This window comes from Oryzias latipes, chromosome 12 (genome assembly GCF_053564925.1).
Source record: "Oryzias latipes strain Hd-rR chromosome 12, Olatipes_Hd-rR_3.1".
In the NCBI taxonomy this organism is placed as follows: Eukaryota; Metazoa; Chordata; class Actinopteri; order Beloniformes; family Adrianichthyidae; genus Oryzias; species Oryzias latipes.
In genome coordinates, this window is record NC_136248.1 from 18,738,443 (window position 1) to 18,760,998 (window position 22,556).

Here is a 22,556-nt window from a genome sequence, read left to right on the forward strand (position 1 = left end):
ATTCTGTCCCAGCACTCTATCTTTAAAACACAGGAGGGTAATGTTTCCCAACACCACACTCCTTAAACAAAGCTAATGTTAAAAACTCCTTATTTGGATGTAATAAAGAAAACTATCCATCTTAAACTCCCATTTATTCCTGTGTGCCACCACTGGGGTTGCTAGAGCCTATCCCAGCCGGTTCAAGGCAATAGCAGGGTACACCCTTCAAGGCCACTCACTGATGTTCACAAGTTCTTGTTACCGATTAATCTGCAAAACATGATCTTGGACTGTAGAAGTTAGCTGGGGTGCCCATAGAAAACTCATGGATAACCCAGGGAGAACCATCAAAGGACCCCTGCAGGGATACAATAATGGTATCAACCACAACACCATGCAGCTTTTACTAAAAATTAAATGGAAATGTGCTTTTATTAAATATTCACAGGAATATTCTGGTATAATTGAGTGAAACCCAAATAACACAGATTTTGACTGTTGATGGAAGAAACATAAGCCTCATCTCAGGAAAATGTTGGATATATATAAATTTGTATCATATTATAACCAAAGCAGCTTATTTCCATCTAAAAAAATGTAAGAGGACCTTACTATTATGTAACAAGCCACAGAGTAGACTGTCTGCTGAGTGGTATTCCACCTAAAGCTCTTGAAAATGAAGTCTAATATAAATTTTCCATGTGTTTCTGCTTAAGCGTTGTCCTCATTTAGAAGTGCTTTGACAGACCTATGCAGTCAGACTTGCAGTTCTGGGATACTGGTGAGCTAATGGAGGCGTGGCTGAGAATACTTCCAGAAGTAAAGGCAGGCGATCCAATTAAAGGCCCACCACTGCAGAATAAGAGAATGATCCAGCTTTGGTGCCATGAAGATTTGGAGGAGGCATTTAGACTGCAGTTTAAATCTCTCACTTTGCCCAACAGAACCCTTTTTAAGTCAGAAAGGTTTTCCTTTCTTTCCGAAAACTCCACTTTCACTTGATTCTCCCTACGAGTTTCAACATTTTATGATCAAATTCCCTCCCTTCCCTCTTTATAAAATTAGTTGTGCAATAATGCATTAACAGAGTATTGTGCAAGAAGTCAAAATGACCTCACTGCTCTGAAATGTGTTTACCTTGAAAGTGCTGAAATACGCGTCACACTGGTTGCTTGCTTGGCCCGTATCGTGGTTAACCTTGGCTGCGCACAATGCCAGTCAGTAACTTCAGACAGCAAATCTGATCCACAGCTCTGAGAGCTGATGAGCAACACTATGACCCGCATGCAGCTTTGGTCCCATATGAGCTTTCAGATGAATCTGCTTTTCTTTAACTTGGCAATGAACTCCACTCATCCTGGCTTGCATTTACACATTTTCCATACACTTCCTTCATGAAGATCCAATTAAAACAAGTGGCTCAACTTGGATTTTCTAGACGTTTTAGCTGGAGGTTGCATTTCATTACGGGATTTTCAAAGGCTTAAAGTGTCCCGTTAACTTTTCATTATGTAATGATCTTTACTGCCTCTCTTTATTTTATCCCAGTTTTTATTTATTGACCCTGTAGCTAAATAAAGGTTGCAAATCCTAAGACGCAGTTAAGTTTCAGCAGGTCTTTGCCATAAACACCTGGTTCTCCTAACATGAAACAATTGAAATCTGACAGATCTGCCCCAAAATAAGACAAAAAAAAAATGAAAGGTCTTTTAATCTTTAATACATACATAAAAAAATATGCAGAATATCATCAGCAAAGGTCGAACAGTTTACAAAAAGCTCTGCAATGCAAAATAAAAATTCTGATAATCTAAACGCATGAAAACACTGAACAGGCATGTAGAATAGACATCTATCCCTCAAGTCTTTGTCACAACTTCATGATCACTTATATTTAGTTTAAAGCTCAAAAATGATTTAATACATTCAAAAAATACTTTTATAAATGCCATCTAATCTCTTAGGCTTAAAACTGCAGTATTTTCATTATTAAAATCTATAACAACTTCTTTACTCATGAAAAATCACTACATAGATCAATATTAATTTTGTTAAGAAGCAGAAAAAGCGTGTTTTGAAATGAATGCAGAACTGTAGAACTCGTTTTCTGCCGTGCAATGTTTTCTGTCCTATATGTGCATTTAGGGCATCTTCACATTGGACCTTTGGGTCAAGACCAGGGTTAACCTTCCAGATAAAGTTGGAAGGAGTGAAGCGTGGGTCTCTATTATCTCTCTATATCCTGAACATGAACCAGGATGCGGTTTAGCCACTCTGGGGGCATTTGCATGCACCAGTGAGATCGGACTTCATGTTCTTAGTTTCCCAAGTTCAGAAATTGTCAGGAAATATGTATTTTTTTGTGCAGATGTGATCTTGGAGAACTGTATCTTGGGAAACGAGGTTCTCTTACTCTGATTAGAGAACCTTGTTTGCTTACATGGCATTGATGAAATCCAGTTTCTCAGACAAGCTGATTTAACCGGGTCACTGAAGCGTAAACACACCCAGTGATGTGAAAAGTCTGTTTAAAAAAAGAAAGAAGTCTCACATCCTCAACCTAAAGAGGCTCAAACTACACAAAAACTGAAATGAACTCATTAATAAATGAGGTGTATAACTCTCTGATGAATGATTATTTGAGATCCTAGAAAAAAACCTAAAACGTGTTTCTAGCAACAGCTGCTTAAATACTAAAATCACTATAGTTTTTAGCTTACAGCAACAATTCAAACTTTACAGTCATGATAGTAAAGTGTCCTCATAGCCGTTTTTTGGTGACAGATCACACAATAAAAGGCACAGTTTAGAATTTCGGCGTAAACGAGCAGAAAAGGGTTTTAAAAAAGTTCAATACACAAACGGCAAATCAGTACCAGTTAGCATGGCTCACATCTGACAGAAGAAAACAAAGACATGCTGTTGATACATCAAAAAGAGTTGGATGTTGTTTTTAGTTGACTCTTTGAGAAGAACTGATAAGTTCATTGTTTTAAAGTCTGGGAGCAGAGACTGAGGTAGAAACTGACTTTCTACTGACTACATAGCTGCTAAAACCTTAAAATCTGACCTAAAACTGCACTTTCAATGTCAAAATAATACTATATCTGGAATTCCACTAATACTGACAGTAAAATATACTTTGGATTCTTCTGTAACTGCATTGAAAACTCTTCTTTTTCCCCTCAAAAAGAAATGATACGATCAAGGTTTTCCCTGAGAGCATCTTGGCTGAAAAGGTGCAGCAGTGAAGGGGTCAGTCAGAGGTTTCCCTCCTATAGTCCAGGAATACAGAGGCCCCACAGCCACTGAGCTGACTGCAGCTCTCTGACCCACCCTGGAGACGACTCGCTGCACCGCCACTGGCTGCTGGAACAGAGGCGCCTCTGCGCGTGGCGGCTCTGCGCCAAAACTGAAAGGACGTGTAACGGGAGCAGGTGAAACCCGGAGCAGGTGACACTGGTTGGTGTTGTGGGTCTGCTGTGGGACAGAATTCAGTATGTGTGTGTTGAGGTCATTTTTTCTTGTTTCTGGTCTTTTTCTAAATGGTGTCTGAAGAAAAACATCGGGCTCCTCTGTAGATTTATGAGCTCCAGAAAAGGAGGAGCTGCGGAACGCCATCATGCTTCCTTTTTCTGGGGCTTTAAAAGGAGCCAGCTGGAAGACATCAGGGGTCACCAGGCTGAGCTGAGGCTGGAACTGGGGTTCTTGCGTCACAGGTATAAAATGGAAGCTCGGGCAAGATGCTTGTTTGGGGTGATGATGAATGCTCCGTGCATCTGACAGCAGCATGTGTTGACTGCTGGCAAGAGAGGCGGTCCTCTGCTGAATCATCTGTGTCTGTTTTTCCTTAGTGGGGAACACAGAGGCTGCAGGCTTAGAGGCTCGCAGTTCATGACTGCTGAGCTCCCTCTGCAGGTCTGTGTGGAAAAGACGGGAAACGGGTCAGACAGGTGCACATTCCTTTCACTTGTGCTATAGAATAAAGGCGTCTTAAACCAAAAGAGATGTTGAATTTGACACATAAACTAAATAAAAAAAACTAACATAAAAAATGTTTTTTTTAACACATCCATGTGTAAATTGTGGTTTCTTACCCATATCCTGGACATTTTAAAACATTTTTCAATACGAAAATTGGGTTAAAACAGCCACAACTGGTGCTGTTGACCAACAGGGTAGATATCCAGTATTTTGGAGGCCAGATGAAAGGGCGCAAGACATAGATTGTGTGCAGCTTCAAGCTGTTTTATTTTCTGGATGGAAAGAGGAACAAAGATGGGGGGACCCTGAAGGAGGAGTTTGCCTAAAAAATGTTCTGGAGGTGAGGAGAATGTCAGATGGGGTGATGAGTCTGAGATGGAAGGTGTGATGTTGAACGTTGTCAGCAGTTATGCTCCCCAGGTGGAATGTGAGATGGAGGACAAATTTCTGGCAGGAAAGGGATCAAGTGTTAAAAGAATGAAAAAGTGTGGTGAGAGCAGCCATGTTGTGGGTTTCGAGACAGTGATTATGTCCAAATTCCCTCCCTAGTACCTAACCTCTTAAAGACTACATTGTACTGGACTATCCAGTGCGCGGGATATAAACGCAATTCTGACTATTGTACACTACTTTTTTAACTTTTTAAACACCAGATATGACATCTTTTTTACATTTTGCAGATGTAAAAATCTAAAAAATAAATTTAGAATTTAAAATTTACAAACATTTTTTCAAATCACAAACCGTTCAAATTCAATGCGTTGTTTTTCACCAATCTAGTGAGCATCAATGTATGCTAGGTTTTTGCAGAGATTTCAAGGAAATTTCCAGGGCACCAGTTTCTGGAATTGTAGATTTGGACATCCCTAAAGTCCCTGAGAAAGAGACATAAGGCAAAGCTGTAGATGTTGAGGTTTTCTTTAGGAGTGACAAGGATGGATAGAATCAGGAATGAATCCATCAGAGTAACAGCTCATGGTAAATGTTTTGGAGATAAAGACTAAGTAAAGAGGATTAGGATGAGAGGAAAAGTGATGGTGAAGTTGGAGCTACCAGCAAGAGGAAGACCATACAAGAGGTTCGTGGATGTAGTGAGGGGCGTTGGTGTGAGTGAGGAAGATGCAGAAGATATTTTAATACCATAATGAGCCGTGAATGATCTGGGGTACAGTAAATTTAAAAAAGTAACTAAAGTCACAAACACACACACACACAAAGTTTGAGATGTAAAGACAAACAAGTAAAAATGTTGTTTTCTTTCTTACCTGATGAGACGTTTGGCCCTACCCAAGCAGACTTATGTTGGAAGTTTACTCATTTGATTTTCTTTTTTTCATGTATAACTCCTTTTTTACCTGCCTGTAACTATTGTCTTTTAAGCTTTTCTTGAAGGACATGTGTTAACTCATCACAACTGCTTCCAAGAATTGTATATGGTCTCAATAAAAAAGAATTTACCAAAGAGGACTGGCTAGAAAAAAAACACAAAAAGGATGAGGAGGACCACAGAAGAACAGTGTACAAATCCTTACAACTAAAGTTACAGACACACATTAGAGAACCTGGGATTACCGCACTCTTAAAGGCACTAAGCACATTTAGCCCATGGTGTTCGCACTGGACAAGTAGAGAGGGACTTGTTCCTGTTTACTAGCGCATGTCCGTTACCTACAGTTGGAAGAGGCTTGGTGCAAAATGTCGAAGAGATGGAAATGTCTCAAATATTGCTCCAGGCTTTTTTTTCACAGCTTTATTCTGATATATGAAAGACTTTGGTGTCCTATAATTCCAGCCTGGCAGAAACCACAATTATTCATTTCTCCTCAATGATCACTTTTCAACCAGGTGGTACTTTTGTGAATGTAAATGGACGCCATCCATTCGTCAGTACCAAATCCAAGTCCCTGATTGGTCAAAGCTCGACTTGCAACCTTTATTCATCTTGCAAAGCATGTTCAATGGCTGTGCGTTTGGCATTTAGAACCTTGTGTAGCTGTGTGAAGGCGCCTGTTATAAACCAGGAAGTTGTAAACCCACATTTACATAGACTTTTCATTGGAAGTGGCCGCTTGAATGTGCGCTGCAGACGGCGATGTAGGCGATATAGGGTCCTCAGGCTGCAACATCAGGTGATGTTTGTGGATGAGTGGCATCACAGTGGATCTTCAGGATCTTATCATGTCATCTCTCTGCTTTTAAACTGCGTTTTAAGACATGAAGTTGTGTTTGGTGTCCATAACATGTCTGGCTATTCCATGATTCTACCACCGCCACTGTTCAATTACACAATCCCATCTGTAGTTGAGTCCCACAGATGAACTGTGGTTTGTGATCAGAATACCTCTCAAAGAGCCAGATGAAGTTGAATAAAGGGTCTTTGCTGCAACGACGTCGGAACCCTGATGATAACCACGCAGATTAACTTCCCCCATATGGTTTATGACAAGTTTGTGTAGGAAATCTTTGCATTTGTAAACTGTGTACTAGACGGTTGGAGCAGCTGTCTGCACGGCTGCTCTCTAAAGATTTTAGAAGGAAAGATGCTGGATATAGAGGTCTTGTGTCCAAGTGGCTACACAGGGCCCAAGTGGATGTACCACAACATTTTCAGAACCCCCTTTGAAGATGGCTCATGGTAGAGGAATGTACACATCAAATCACATTCAACAGTGGGACGCTCCTGGGGTCCGCAAGCTAAACGCACACTGCCTCAAACCTGGACACATCTGTGGTTTGTAGTAGCCTTTTAAAGTGGCCACTCTAAGCCGAACCTGAACAATAACCACAAGGTCTCATCAGTATCTTGTAATATTTCATCCAAAAAGTTCTTACTAACGGACATTTAGACATACCTGAGAATAAAAGTATGCCTTTTGTGCACATAGTATGAGTTGTTTTGAGTTCAGCTCAAGAATGGTGGGAGTAAGAACAAGTGTTGTGTTTATATTTTTGTGAAGTGTGCGTCTCTTTAACAAATCACCTCTTATTTGCTTCAACATGTTCTAAAATGTTTTTACATCAGCCATATGTGGACTGCAAACAGCTTGACAGATCCAGGCTTTCGGACCAGAACCTCTTCTCACCAGTCAAATGATACAGTCTTATTTTCAAGGCAGATTTTGGATTGTTTTTTGGACCACATCAAAGTTCTCCACTTCATCTTTTGTCTTCATTTACCCTCAGCTAGCAGAAGGTGGCAGCATTTTATTAAAAAAAAGGAATAAACCTAAGGCAAAGACTTTTTGAAAGTCAAAATAAGATTTTTTTCAACGATTTGTGATTCATTTGCTTTGTAGTATATTTTCACATTGAAAAATGTTTTATATAATGTATAGTTCAAACTTGCATTATTCTTAATTGAGTTTTGCAAATGTTTGGATTTATAAAAAACACAGAAAACAACTGGAAATGGGTTTTTCAGGTAATTTTTGAAAAAGACACCCCAGTCTTCCAGATAACTGCAGTCAGACCTGTCTGGACGTTTTCCCAGCAACCAAATCAACACCAAAACACATAAACATTCACATTTGTACTTTATTTGCCATCCCTTTATTACTCTTAAGTCATCTCACAAAAATAGAAGGAGCACACAATATCACATTTCTGACGCAGGGTTGGGCCATAAGGACAGAGGGCGTCTGAAAACACTCCTTAAGATTAGATAACTGACAGTTTTCTCTTTTGACAGAAAACAAAAAGCTAAATGAGGGGCTACCAGTTTTTCACATCAGCTCTGGCTCGGCTTTACTGACTACAACTGCGGTTACGGGGAGAAAGCTCTGGCGTTGCATAGGTTCAAACAGTGACTGTGAGTGATTGTGGGGGGGGTCGGAGGAAGGATCAGAAGCAAATGAAGCTCGATAATCTGCGAGCGAACATGCAGTTGTAGAATAAAATGGCTTATTTTGCTAAATGCTAAAAAAAAGGCAGTAAAGTTTGAAATTAAGACAGCAAATCTCAAATTATGGAAGTGATTCAAAAAAATTGGTGCAGTCCACTTCCTTGATCCTATACTCTTAACATGATTTATTTAATTAACTTCTACACTTAGACACAATACTGTTCACTTTCAATGTTTTTAGCATCAAAATGATGAATCCTGATGAGTTTTGTTGATCGAAAGAACACTTTTTGTGTTTCTGAAACTTGATTTTGTAGAAATAAAAGATAAAAGATTACACCAACAGTATGATAAAAACATGCACGAGATGCAGGTTTACCTCTGTTTGACCCTACAGAAACATCTAACATCTGAATGGAGTCGATCCCTTTCCTGACCCTCAGCAGCTAACGCCCCCCACGCATGAAAGTCTGCGACAAGAAAACGCATGATCTCTAAAGGATGGAGAGCCAGCGAGCAGAAAGTCTGTGTCAACCTCTCAGAGACCAACCTGAGAGAATTTAGGAAGAAGGGAGGAGAGGTCTGTGCTTTTAGAGGAGATTTTTACAGACAACTCTATTTCACGTCGTCGCATTTTGCGGCCAAACGACAAACACGAGTATGCTACTGGAAAACACAACCCCACAATTCAAACTCGAAGCACGCTCACGGGCACGCACACTCTGAACATCGTTTTACCGGCACACGTAAACGCAACATTCAACAACACTGCCATGCTTTTGGATATGAATGCTGTGAGCACAAAAACATGACCAAAAGGAGAGCTTCAAAAGCACAATTTCAAAAGAATTCCTAAGCCTAACTCCTCTCTTAAAGAAGACTTTTCTGAATATAAATATAATCCGTCATCAGTCCATGTAAACAAAAGTAACACAGGCTCATTTTTCCCCCCCACAGACATAGAATAAGGGATTTGGCCTAATCCTTTGCAACAGTTAAAGACTAAGACATTACTTTTTTTTTTCATTCTCTGACATTTCAATGGAACTCAGAAAAAAAGAAATTCCACAAGGAGGAATGAAATATTCATATATTCTCCAATATTCTAGAATGATTATGGTGTTTAGAATCATAGATAGATTTTATCATAGACTAATATTTATTTCTTACATTCATTTTCTCACACACTATCTATATTAACATGTATTAAGGAAAACAATGCCATAAATATCTTTTATATACATATATATGACACGATTCACAAAAAAGCAATATGGCGTCCACAAGTAAAGCTTTATGACGATATCATTTTTATGGTCTGGATAAGAATCTGCAGGAGTCAAAAGTCTATTTACATCAATTAGGAGTAAAGAAATGAGAGGAATGTTTTGTAGGGGAGAGCGTGCACAACATGGAATGACTGTTAATGCGTGCAAATGAGTAAAAGTGATTGGCAAGATGATTTTTCTAGAAATTATGAGCCTAAATATTACTGCTATTGTTTGCTAGTGTTTCCTATTGCAGCTTAATCCTCAGACTGGGACCCCGGCTTCATGCATTTGGGCACGGAAACAAGCTGCTGTTCGCGTTTTATTTTAACAAACCTGTTAGCTGTAGGTAAAGGTGATGAAAATAAATGAATAAAAGCTCAGAAGAGCTACATGTGCGGAGGAACTCAAGTGCTGCATTTCTGGAGTTTTCTAAAATACACCTGTTCTGATCACACTATGGCACTAAAGCGTCGCTCTTTCGTAGCTTTTCTGTTTCAGAACTGTTGACAGAGCTTGATGTTTTTTTGAATCAATTCAATTGCAGCTTGAGCGGAAGAAGGATGCCCCCATTGTACAGCTATGAGATAGGTAGCAAAATGCATCTGTGCAAATCAACAAAATCAGAGTTCTGCTCTTAATCTCATCCGATTGAATGTTTTTTTTTTCCTTTATAAAAATGTGCAAGATAAATCCAGGGAGAGGGTAAAAAGCCAGACGGTGACAAGTTCACTTGTGCACAAGAACTACGACCACTTACAACTATGCCTATTTTACATTACTATAATGATTTTCTAATGTTTACTATAAGACATTATACAGATTGGTTGGAATGAACTACGGAGATCATTTCCTGAAGGAAGATTCAATTCTTAAATGGTTGTCTGTCAAATCCTTGCTAATGAGCAACACGTGATGAAGGGCTACAACAGAGAGAGAACGTGAGCATGAAGATGGGAAATGAGAGGCGGGGAGAAGGCAGATAAACGCCGCTGATGATGTGGAGAGCAGGGATGGAGAAGCGCTGAAAGGTGAAGGGCGTTCTACGGTTGGAATCGTAATGGAGATGACAGCAGAGAGGGGGGGGTCGACTAGCAATGATGACAGAGTTGATTGTTGCTATGCTATGCCAGACTATTATCCAGTGTTACAGCCACTATAGGGGGACCGGGGAGGTGGGGGGGTGGGGGAGGCCTACAAGTCGATGAGCTGGTCCACCAGCAGCAGGGAGCGGGCCAAGCTGGGCAGACTGGATTCAGAGCCACCACTGTTACTGCGCGAGTGGCCTCCTGAAACTGGCCAGAGAGACAAGGGGGAAGGCAGGGGGGGGAGGCAGGTACAGGCAAAAGAAGGGGGGAGGAAAAGCACAGGAGTGGGAGTCAGAACAGGCAATCAAAGCAGTCGAAGAGGAAGAGAGACGGCCACCCAGAAAGAGAGAATTGGACTATTTAGTGCAACAACCGTTCACAAATCCTCATCACTTATAAATGTTGCTTTGGTGCTTGTAGAATGATTGACTGTCATAGCTGCTCTCCAGAAAACCTAGAGGACTCACCTTGAGAATTCTTACGGCCTGTGACGGGAATAGGATCAAACTCATCCTCTGTTGGGGCTTCTGCGCTGGTCTGCTGAGATTCAAAGTCCAAGATCAGAAGAGATGAGTCTGCAAAAATATAGGATTGATCTTTTTTTTTTTTTCCAAAGAAAAGAATATGCAACAGAGAGGCTGTGTAATAATTAGGTTTAAAAAACAAAAAATATTAGTTCATATCAAATTAGACTTCAAAAATGCAGGAACAACCAATCAAATCCTTCAATCGATTTTCCTTGTATTTTTTTCCATTTTGTTATTTTTTAATGTAAAACATTCCTGCTTTTATTTAATAAAAGTTTCCATCTGTATACAGGTTTAACAGTTTTTCCTGAACCATTTGTATGTTGTATAAACATTTTAAAAAGTTAATCAGTAGTTAACTGAATCATGAAATGAATCGGAGAATCAAACTTTTTTTAAATCGACATCGAAATGCAGCCCAAACAACCGTCAGAGAATTTATCCCAGCATTTTAAATTATTAGTACGAAAAAAAATGATTTGGGTTGCTTGTTTGTAAAAACATTTGTTTTGAAATATTAATAAAATACAAATCCTATTAAAACAGAAATCTGTCAGTTAATTTGATGGTTTGGATGCAGCTGGTTCAGAGTCTCGCTGCCGTGTCGAGTTTACCAAAATAAAAACCCACACTTTTTTTAAACAAATGACAAATGACCATTTTCAGTTTGAGACACACAACTCAAACATGAAAATGATTTCCATCATAAAACCCTGTGGATGACATTCAGATGAAACAAAGACTACCTATATACAGCGGTGGTCAAAGGTTTACATCCACCATTTTGAGTTTCCAGTTTTTCTACAACTCTGATTTTTTTTATGATTGAGTGATTGGAACAGATACTTCTATGACACAAAAAATATTTATGATGTTTGGTTCTTTCAAGACTTTATTGTATGTCAACTGAAAATGTGACCAAATCTGTGGGTTCAGAAATATCTGCGCAGCAACATGAATTAGCAATTCTGGTGACTTAGAAATTTCTGTAACTGAAATGAGCTTTATTGAAAGGAATAACTTCTTGTGAGTGACTACAGCTGGTGACTTCTCCGAGGCGCTTTAAATAGGGCTCACTGGACACAAAACCCCACAAAAGCTACAAAGGGAAAATCAAAGGGGCTCTGCACAGATCTAAAAGTGGGAATCATTGACTAGAACAAGTCGGGAAAGTCGCTTGGAGCCACGTCAAAGCAGCTGCAAGTCCCAAAAGCAACAATGCAGACAACTGATTGTAGGTATAAGTGCATGCCACTGTTTTGTCACTACCACGATCAGGAAGAAAATGCTAAATATCACCTGCTCAAACAGGTGAGAGAGAAAATTGGTCAGAAGGGTTAAGAGTCAACCAAGAAGCATCAAAAAAGCAGACCTGCCAAGCCCTGCTCCAAAAGTAGCACCTTAAGGCTCGACTAAAGTTTGCTGCTGATCACACGGCTAAAGATGACCTTCTGGAGGAAAGTTCTGTGGTTGGACGAAACAAAAATGGAGCCCGTTGGCCACAATGCCCAGCAATATGCTTGGAGGAGAAAAGGTGAGGCCTTTAACCACAAGAACACCATGCCTACCGTTAAGCATGGTGGTGGTAGGATTATGCTGTGGGCCTGTTTCGCTGCCAATGGAACTTGTGCTTTACAGAGAGTAAATGGGACACTGAAGGAGGATTACCTTCAGATTCTTCAAGATAACCTACAATAATCAGCCCGAAGGTTGGGTCTTGGGCGCATTGACATTCTATTCTTTACAAGTGTATATCAACTTTTGACCACCACTGTAAATCACCATTTAAAAAAAGCACACATAAATCCTTAAATGTTATTACATTTACTAGTCTTTAAGGTAAAATTGAGTAAGTTTACCTTAAAGAGTGTCAAAAATTCCACTTTCTGTTTGCAAAAGTACCTTTCTGCATATTTAGGAGAAGTCTACAGGTCTAAATAAAATGTAAACATTTGGGCCATTGCTGATTTCTAACCCAGAATTCCCAAGCAAGATGTGTTAGACTTCCATTAAAAGAATCTCTTATCAAAACCTACAATCTCCTCATTTTAAAAGAAAAAAAAACACAAACACATTAAATAAACACCAATAAATGTTTAAAAACCAATATTATGGCAATAAAAAGCAGATTTTATGAAGAAGGTTGTAAAGATGATAAAAAATGTTGTTAGAAAGAACAGATGGTAGCCAAACAAGCCCATAAATCATGGAAATAGGTGATGTCCAATGTCTGCCTTAGAGAAATAAATATTCAATCAAAAATGTATTTATTTATTTTATTAAAACTGTTGCTAAATGCAGGAAATAAAACAGACATTTAAAAGGTCATGTCATTGCCATAAGAGCATGTCTAATCATTTTATAAAACATCCTTTGTTTCTTTCAAAAAATGCAGCTTTATCAGAGTTTGATGTTGATGTCTTTTTGTAACATTTTAAATTCCGCTTTTGGAAACACACCTGCTTTTGATGCCGACTCTAGAGACAGCAAGCTGAAATCGTCCAGAGCAGAAGCTGCAGAGGTGGGAATGGAGGACAGAGTGGAAGGAGCGCTTCCTGCTGCAGCTGAGGCGGGCAGACCCGAGATCAGGGAGCAGCCAAGAAGAGAGTCGTCAGCAGTCAGAGGGTCTGTGACGGGACAACAAAAGATGAGTTTCATCATATTATCTTTTATTTCAAGAGCTGCAACAGCAACACCGCTAAAAAAACAATAATGACGAATATTATATAACATTATCAAAAATATAGCGCAGACCTTCCCTATTACACTAGGAAATCAAAGAAAGATGTCACATTTCTTGTCATGCCCCTCATGGCCACAAGGGGGCAACAGCAGCAACCTCTTCAACAGCAAAAACCAAAGAAAGAAATAATGTTTAAACTTCCGAGGCCAGAAACAACCTCTGTAGGGTTATCAGTGCAGGCAGACATGTCACACACACCTGCCGTTAATGGAAAACTACTGGTTTACTCACCTTGACAAAACAAAAAGTCTGCTTTGCAAACCATTGATGTTTTTTTATTTGCACACATGAAGAGAAGCCCACATGTCGCCAGACACTGTTTTCTTTCCCAAACCCCAGATTAAAGACAGCAGCCCTCCACAGTATGCACAGGAATTTCCAACTGATTTCACCCGTTATTGTTGTCTCTGGGGACAGACAAGCACCTTTTGCAGAGTCTTCCACAGATCCTCCAAAAGGATCAGAGAGCGACAGCAGGTCAGGAAGCATGAGTGAAGATGTGTCAGGTGACTTCAGGCCTTCAATCAGCTTCTCTGAAGAACATAAGAGAACAGAAGATCAATCAACGTTGGCGAAACATTCATACTCATATTCACATAACAAATATTTAAAAAACATGCTTTATTGATTAATTGAATGTGATTATTAGGATTATTACTGGTGCAACAAGATGTTTCCATTTGAAGTTTACACTGCCAGATATAAATAAAAGGACCACAGTAATCTCCCGAAAGGCAACAACTAAATAGCAGGAACTGGTTAAAATATTTACCTGGAGCATCTGACAGGTTGAGGGTGTGGAAAGCATCGGGGACGACCAACAACGTGGCCTCTGAATCCGGAACAGGGGGACTCTCAACTGTGGTGTTGTCAAAAAACAATGATGAACGGGATAAAGATGCAAACAGATTAGATTTTTTTTTTACATATTCCAAGAGCAATTAAAACAGCTAAAGCATAAATCTTTTTACTGTGACAGAGAGATTTTGTTTGGTAAATAAAAAACATTGATTTTGGTTCAATGATAGGAACTACTTTTCCAAAGTTTCATCAAAATATCTAAAGTTGGCTCCTAAATTACTAGATTTCAAAGTTTAACCTCATGCTATAAGACCCAAAAGGTGCATGGCAGTATTATCAGGAAGGTTTTATTAAAGAGCTGCTTTATATCTTTTAATCAAGAAACTGACATTCATCAACCTGGATAACATGAGAAGTTATTAGGGTTGGAAAATGCCAAATATTCCACCAAACTCAATTTGATTTAAGTTCAACAACTTAATTTATGCAGTTTGACCTTAAATGTTTTGATTGTTGTTTACCAGTTTCTTGAGGACTTTCCAAGATTGGGGTCTGTAGACCTGGAATCAGATCTTCAGAAGATTTCCCCTCATTTGATGGCACGTCTTGCAAGACAAAAAAAGACACAACAAATCTCGTCATACTCTAGCGATCGTATATTGCGCAGAACCAGATACAGAGGGCAAAGGGCAACTTTTAAGTCTACATTCAGGTGATGCAGAAAAAAAAAACACATTTTAAAAATTAAGTTTCTTTAATGAATAAATAAAGGTTCTTAAGCCTAACTGAAGAAGCAATAATGTAAATTGTTTGATGCTGACTCCATGAAAAGAACATTTGTTCCACAAGTGAGACATAAAAGCAAACAAGGGAGGAAACGCATCTGGAACAATCGGTAGAAGTAATTACTCCGATTATTCACTGTAAAATAATCTGGAGATTAGGATTACAGAAAGTACAGAATCTGCAGATTCTTAAAAAAAAAAACATCTCAGACTTTTCAGACACAGAAGACAAAACAGCTTTGTATATCAAAACAAAAACTAGCTCCTCTCCAGTTAGTTTAGTTTTTAAACTGGCCTCAATCCGGAAGCACTGTAACATAAACATGATATTTCAAGGTTTCAGCACAGTAGAGGACAGAACCTGCTCTGTTTAGGAGCCTGGGCTCATTTTAAAGCCACAGAACAATGGTATCTATAGTGACTGAGCTGACCATAATGTCAACCCTGAACCTGAGCACTGTAACATGAGAGGCCATCTGTTTGTAAGGTAAATGTTAATCTGAACGGGTCAGTCAACAATGATCGGAATTTCCAGCAAGAAAAAGCAAAGTCAAGCTTTTTAAGAAAGCTTGGAGTATTCCAGATGTATATTTACTAAAGTCCCATAGTGGTTGGCATTAATGAGTATGTGCAAAATTGAAACTGACAAACGTGGGCCGTTACTGGTTTCTTCAAAAAGAAACCAGTAACTCTTCATTCTCAGGCTTGTGGGCACAGTGAAGCCCTTTTCTGTTTTCTTTTTTCATACAACGGCATGAAGCATGAAACTCAGCTTTACCAGAAGAATCTTTGTTGTCCGTCTTGAGTTTTTCAGTAGAGAGGTTGGAAAAGTTGTCATCGTCAAATGGGTTCCATGCGGGCTGAGTCGGAGGGTCGGAGGCAGCGGTCGCTGCGGCGCTCTGCTCTTGCGCTACGTCACTCGACTGAAACGGCTTCACCGTGCTTTGCTGAGGTTTAAAGGTTCTAAAAGTTTTTTTTTTTTTTAAAAAGCCCACAAGTTAAAGTGCATTTTTAACATTTTGCCACAAAATGTAAAGTAAATTGCTGCTTACTGGATGAGAGCGGCGTCTCCGTTAGCTGATTGTAGCTGCTGTGAGGCGTCGCTGACTGGAACTGCTGCTACAGTGGTAGCAGGAGCTTCACCCTGGTGTTCTTCAGTTGTCTTTGGAGTAGTGGATGAAATCTGACAAGAAGTTTGAAGTCAAAAGAAAAATAAGCTCAGGTGATGTCGCTCAGAAAACAAAATAGAAAAAAACTGCCTCAAAAATAAATGTAAAAATAGAACAAGTAAATAAAAGGCTTTATTCTCGAGATCTTACACACAAAAAAAAAAAACCTTATCAAAAAGAAAGTAAAAAGTATGCATGTTGACAGATGTTCTTACTGTTTCAGCTGATTTTTGGCTGATCTCACTGGAGGCGGGCTGAGCCTGAGCAGCTGATGGCTGAATAATCTGCTGCTGCTGAGTTGCTGCTGACTGATCAGACTCGGGTTTGCTGGGGGAAGGCTGCGAATCCAGTGGCTGGGCTTGCTTGCGGCGAGCCGGACGCTGAGGCGGAGCCGGACTGGACGGAGGCTGTGCTGCCTGCTGGGAAGTGGAGCTGACCACTGAGACGGGTGCAGTCTGCTGCTGGGCTGCAGGCTGCGTCTGTGGTGGGGCCTCGGCTTTGGCCGTTACTGATGGTGCTGTTGCTCCAGCCGGCTGTGTGGCGTAAAGCAAAGAAACGTGAGTCGTCAGAGAAAGGGGAAAAAATTCAAATCTAAGAAAGCTGTACAAATAAATTTTTTTATAGCTGCAATAATTTTTTAAAGATTTTTAATTTAAAAATACTCTAAAGAATCCAAGTATTTTTTAATCCAGATAAACAGCATTACAGAATTTCTTTTTCCTTTACATATATAAAAAGAAAATTCTGGACCTGCTTCTGCAAAGCTGCAGCCTGACTTGCATTGTTTTGTGCCTGGGCGGTGGGTTGAGCTGATGTCTGCGCCTTCTGAGACTGGAGGGCTGCAGCTGGCTGGGAGAGATCCAGGCTGACTCCTGCAGGAGTTCAACAGCAAACACCGTCTTCAGCTGCACAAGTTTATCTTTAGACTAGCAGATTTCTAACTTTCTCTTTTAGTGCAAGTACAATAAATGGGCATGTATTTATCAGAGAGACATAACCTGATAACAGCCCATACAGAGTGGCATGTAGAAGGCAACAGCTGCTTTGACCTGAAGCAATGCTGCATCGTGAGGAAGAGCTGGAGAAAGGGATTTTATAATCACTGGGCCTAAGGGAAGACTGCTTTCATTTGCACCTCTCACCCCTGCCTACTTGATGCGTTCCAACTGAGAATTGTTGAACTGAATGTGTGAACAAAAGTTGGAAGGCATCGACAGTGTTCTTATTTTTTTTTTCCTGTGACAGACAGGAGAATAATGAGTGAGCTCTGCATACCAGAAGCCGCACCACCGGGGATGTTAGCGCGCTTGCGAGGGGTGAGAGCAGCGGGCTGGATGGGTAGAATGCCAGCAGCGGGCTGGGCGTGCACCGCTTTGGGCCTTTGGCGAGGGGTGATGGAGGTTTCGGTGGTGGGAATCGGATCTGTCAATCTGCCAAAAAACAACAACAAAGAAGCCTAATTGTTATTTATAGCATTGCAAATAAGAAATAAAATAAAAAAACACACAAAAGTTACAGCCACTAATTACTTCCAAAAGATTTTTTTGCTGAAACAGCCTTATAGTATTGTAGAATAAGCTGTTCTTGCTTGCCTGGGCTTCGTCTGGCTCTTCTTTGCCGCAGCAGCTTCACTCGCTTTGACTGGCTCCGGAAGTTTGGAAGGAATCTGAGAGTTCTACATAAAACAAGGAAAAAGGGTAACTCCCAAACATTCCCGGAAGAAAATCGATTCCTGATAAGAGAAAGTCCCATCCGAAAATTTCCAGGTGAGAGACACTAACCTTCACATTCTGAACCGGACAAGTGCGCTGAGCCAGTCTGAAAGCAAAGTAGGACACCTGGTAGATATCTGGCCTTTGGTCTGGGTCTGGCTCCAGCATGTACCCTGTAACATTTACCACCAAGGAGAAACTTAAGTCTTGGAGAAGCGCAGATGAAGCCCGTCAACCGGAACTGAAGCAGACACTCGTGCAAATTTCAGAATACTTAGCAGATACTAACGAATGAGGCAGTGGAGATCATAAGAGTAACGGGAGTTATCTGGAATGGTGAAACTGCCATCACAGATGGCCACCTGGCTTTCACCAAAGGGGAGAGTGAAGAAACACAACTTGTACAGCAAACAGCCCAGAGCCTGGAGAGAATAACCACATGCAATTCCCATCAGAGAAGAAAAGAAGCTGAGGAACAGATTGAAGAAACATCTTCCCTTTAGAAACCTGCTTTGTCAAAGCAATAATAGTGTAAAGCAGCATTTGGAGGCTGGGGCTCCCATATTAGCAGCTTTGTACTGTGTATATTTTGACTGTTGTAATAACTGCGGCATAAATCTGCCGTGATTAGTCACCCAGATATCAGCCTTTGTGGTGATGATCTTGTTGTTGTAGAGATTCACCATTTCTGGGGCGCGATATGATAAAGTGGTGTACCTGGAGGAAGACAGTTAGAAGAGCAAATTAGTCCACTGAGGAATATTCTATCCTAAATCCTGACCATGACAATTGGACAATTTATATTAAGCTCAATATTGATGGAAAAAATGTCAACATTTTAGCTTTGCTTCACAGCTGTGAGAAAATACCTTAAATGGACAGAAAAGGCTTCAATATCAGCATCAATATTGAAAATACCCAGTCCTATAAACAATATTCAATTACCAAAAGCATACTTTTTGTGCAATAGCTGTGCTAATGAGTGACCGTTGATGGGAAAAGGTACAAACTTTTTGATCTCTTCCTCCACAGCAGCCACTCCCTCCGTCTGTGGGTTCTGGAACTTGTTTGTGGCGCTGCCAAAGTCGCACAGCACATAATGACCCTTGTCGTGCAGGAGGATATTCTCCACCTATACATAAACAAGCGATTACTTACAGAGGAGATGCCAACGTGTGCTCGAAGACTGTATTTTATTTTTAAAAATAGACAAATAGATAAATGCAGGTACTGTGCAGTTCATTTTTATTTTTTATCATAATTTAACACCCTTTTATTTTGAAAGTTCATACTAGCAGGGATTTTCATCCTTCTTTACACAAATGAACTATTAACAAACGGATTCTTGACTCATTAACATTCTAATCAGAATTCTCAAAGGTCAATTCAAAATGCTGGAGCAGCAGTTTGATCAAAAAGAGACTGCTCAGGATACCTTAAGGTCTCTGTGGACGATGGGAACCTTGCGCTGGTGCAAGCGGGAAACGGCGTCACAGGTGTCGCAGAAGATCTGCAGCACCTCGGACTCTGTGAAACCAGTCTGCAGTTTCTGATTCATCAAGTTCACCACCTGCCCTCCTGTCAACAGAGCATGCAGCAGCCCAAGTAAGAGAACCACCAGAGCCAATGAGTCTTCATTGCATTTGATGTGGTTAAAGCAACACAAACTCACAAGAATACAACTCAAACCACATAGTAGAACATAAATAAAATGCCAATAAATCTGCTGATCTCAGCATGCAGTTGCCTCCTTCTGTTCCCACACTAACCCTTGCAGTAATCCATCAGGATGAGGACTTCCCATACATCCCTAGATCCCATGGCTGTGATGCTGGAGTCCAGATAACCTACAATATTCTTGTGACCGACAAGGTCTTTCTGCAGGAACAAAAAGACACATAAAGTAGAAGTCAGAATAAACATGAAAGCCTCAGTAAGTTTTTGCATACTGTTCACAGCTAATCTGAGCGGAGCAGGGAGCTTCTTAGCCACAAGCTTTTTCAAACGCCATTTTTTCCTCTGCTCTTGATTCACAATGATTTGAATACAGAAATACTCAGAAATGCGATTTTAAGATTAATTTTCTTTATATATGTTTTCCATCATGAGAAAAACACTATTTACATTGGAGCGGGTCTTTAAAGAGGGGGGAAAAAAGGAAAAACTAGGAGGTTAAAACAGCTAAATAGGCTAAAAAGAGTAAACATGCTGCTGAATGCTTCTTAAGTGATGCAATCTGCCTTGTTTGTGAAGATCATTGCTTCCTTCCTGTGGATTCCTTCACTCAAAAAACCCTCTGATGACTCTAACCTTAAAAACAAGTAATGCAGATACTCCAAAACCACAAAGGAAAACAAATCTTTTGCAGGTTGCTTTCCTCCCCGCCCAATTTTTTTTAACTTACCGTATACATAAAGGCTATTCATAAAATAAGCTGTGCTGTAGATTAACCCGGCAGACAAAAACATGTTAGAACCAGCAAAAAGAAAGAAAAGAAAAGTTTGAATCTCAACCGCTTACCATGATTTGGATCTCACATTTGCAGACCTGCAGATCGTGTTCATTGTTGACATACATCCTCTTCAGAGCACAACGCACCCCTTGATTGGTTTTCACAAGGAACACAATTGCAAAACCACCTAAAAAAACAAAAAAAAAAACATTAAAATAAAATCACGAAAGATAAGTCAGTGACTTATAACACACTAGTCTTCAGAAACACCTGGCAACCTTCTTCCATCAAAATATTGTTAGATTTACAAATGGCTGTACATGCAATGTTGGTAAACTGCACGTTTTTTCATGCATCCTAATACGAAGAAATTTCGCCTCTTTTCCACATCATTACTTTGACACTTGCAGCGTCGTTTCCTCATGGCGTTACATCAGTAAGGACGATCAGGCCCACATGGTGCTGCCTCACAGCCTTATCCATTAGTCATGTCATTGCTGCAGGGTTTAAATAGAGGCCTACATCCAGGCATAACCATCTGGTATAGCTTAGACCTCGGATTCACTCGGCTGAGTTCAGCTACGGTTGTGTCATCGATTGCAGACACGCGCTCCTCGCTTGACAAGTGGTGTAGCAGTTCTATGGTATTGTGGTTCTTTAAATCATAAGGCGGTATGCATTGAGTTTCAGTTACACATTTAAGTGCATGCAGACATCCAGATCATCTGTTATGGGGTTATTACACTCACTTTGAAAATCTCTGACCAACCTTACACAATAAAAGCACAAAGGCATGACTAAAAGGGTCAACTGTGGATTTTAGGGGTTATTTGGTTTGTGCTTAAATTAGCCTGCAAACCCAAACCAACCAAATTCCCTGAGATTGGAAATCTTAAGGATGCAGTGAAGCTTATTTTAGGGTGCGATTTATCATTTGATGACATAAGGCCATATGGCTGTGGGTCAAAAGTGCTGTTTTGAACAAACAGGAAACACTTAACAAAATAAAAGCCTGCATTTGGAAAATAAATAAGAAAAACACTTTGCATTTGGTCTGGGCCTCCATCTCTCACCTTCAGCAATGATCTCCTCAACAGTGACTTGGTGCCGCCCGACAGTAAAGCCTCGTCCAATGAAATTCCCGCCAGCATGGCTGGATCCAGAGCTGCTGCCCCCTCCTCCAGAACCGGGCCCCGAGCTCACCAATTCCCGACGAGAATCAAAGAATTTCCTCATGTCGTCGAAGCCACAATAATAATAATAATTAAAAAAAAAGAGGAGTCTTTGCTTCGAGGCTCTCACAACAGTGAACCGCTGTGTGGAGGCTTGCAAGCCGGGATGTTTGATGCAACTCAGACGACAGAACCTCTAAAGTCTATTGGGTGTTGCAGGACTTATATGGATCTTGGTTTCTTAGGATGGTAAAGAAAGACTTTAAATGTTCCATTTGCTTGCCAAGCAAGCCAGGTGGTGAGAACTAGTAGAGCGCTTGACCGTTATGTAAGTGAATATAAACCGCCCGGGAGGGTAAAGCTTCTCCCGAGAAAGTATTTCCTTTGCTAGCCATCCAGCTGTTCATGGTCGGTCGCTGATGAAAACACTGGCTCCATCTCCATCAGCAAGCTAGCTAAATGCTAGCTACTTACGTGCTATGACATTTCGCGTAAGGTTATCCAGGTTATCCTCCAAGAAGATGATGATGTCTCCAAGTGTTATCTTCCCGACGATTAACTGCTGCGATAGCGCTGTCGGAGAAGGTTTTCCCATCCTCAGGAAAATAAAGCGACCGTTTGCCTCCTCATAGCTAGCTGACCGTGTGGCTATTTATTCCATAACTGATTTTAGTGGGCTAACGCTTTTTTTGCGAGCTAAGCAGGCGTCGAGTCAACAGGAAACTAAAGCTCGCGGCTACGACTGCGACTGCAAAGATGTCACCGAGGAATGTGGCATGAAGCAAAACATCACACTTAGATCTCAACCCAGCGGTGTAATCTCTGCAACCACAGCAAATTTTGGCTGCCAGCGATATCGCAACATCCTAGCTGTTGCTGTGGACGTGACGAGGGAATTGTGGGTATTGTAGTTTGGTGCTTGCGTGAAGTCAAGGTGGCTTACGTCACTAACTGGGTAAAATAGATTCGTAATGAATAAAAAAATGTTTTAATAAAAAATAATTTAAATTTGTAGATACTAAATGAATAAAA

The 22,556-nt window shown here is 40.4% G+C and overlaps 1 protein-coding gene across 2 annotated transcripts; it reads right to left on the minus strand.

Annotated features, from left to right (window-relative positions):
- Positions 1-1,682: 1,682 nt before the first annotated feature.
- Positions 1,683-22,435, minus strand: LOC101164826 (AP2-associated protein kinase 1). 2 transcript variants are annotated; one of them, XM_011481836.4, is made up of 20 exons: positions 21,426-22,435; positions 20,421-20,539; positions 19,670-19,778; positions 19,336-19,478; positions 18,911-19,032; positions 18,536-18,617; positions 18,190-18,322; positions 17,970-18,073; positions 17,781-17,863; positions 17,464-17,618; positions 16,939-17,060; positions 16,404-16,721; positions 16,072-16,202; positions 15,798-15,982; positions 14,756-14,839; positions 14,206-14,292; positions 13,859-13,966; positions 13,150-13,317; positions 10,631-10,738; positions 1,683-3,902 (listed from the first exon to the last, which is right to left on the minus strand). In XM_011481836.4, exons 1-20 carry the CDS (start codon positions 21,586-21,588, stop codon positions 3,187-3,189), a joined length of 3,240 nt encoding a protein of 1,079 aa, XP_011480138.1. In that variant the 5' UTR covers positions 21,589-22,435; the 3' UTR covers positions 1,683-3,186. The 2 variants fall into 2 exon arrangements, with proteins under 2 accessions (XP_011480138.1, XP_011480139.1); XM_011481837.4 differs by lacking the exon at positions 1,683-3,902 and adding an exon at positions 7,483-10,370 and having other exon boundaries at positions 21,426-22,434.
- Positions 22,436-22,556: the final 121 nt, after the last annotated feature.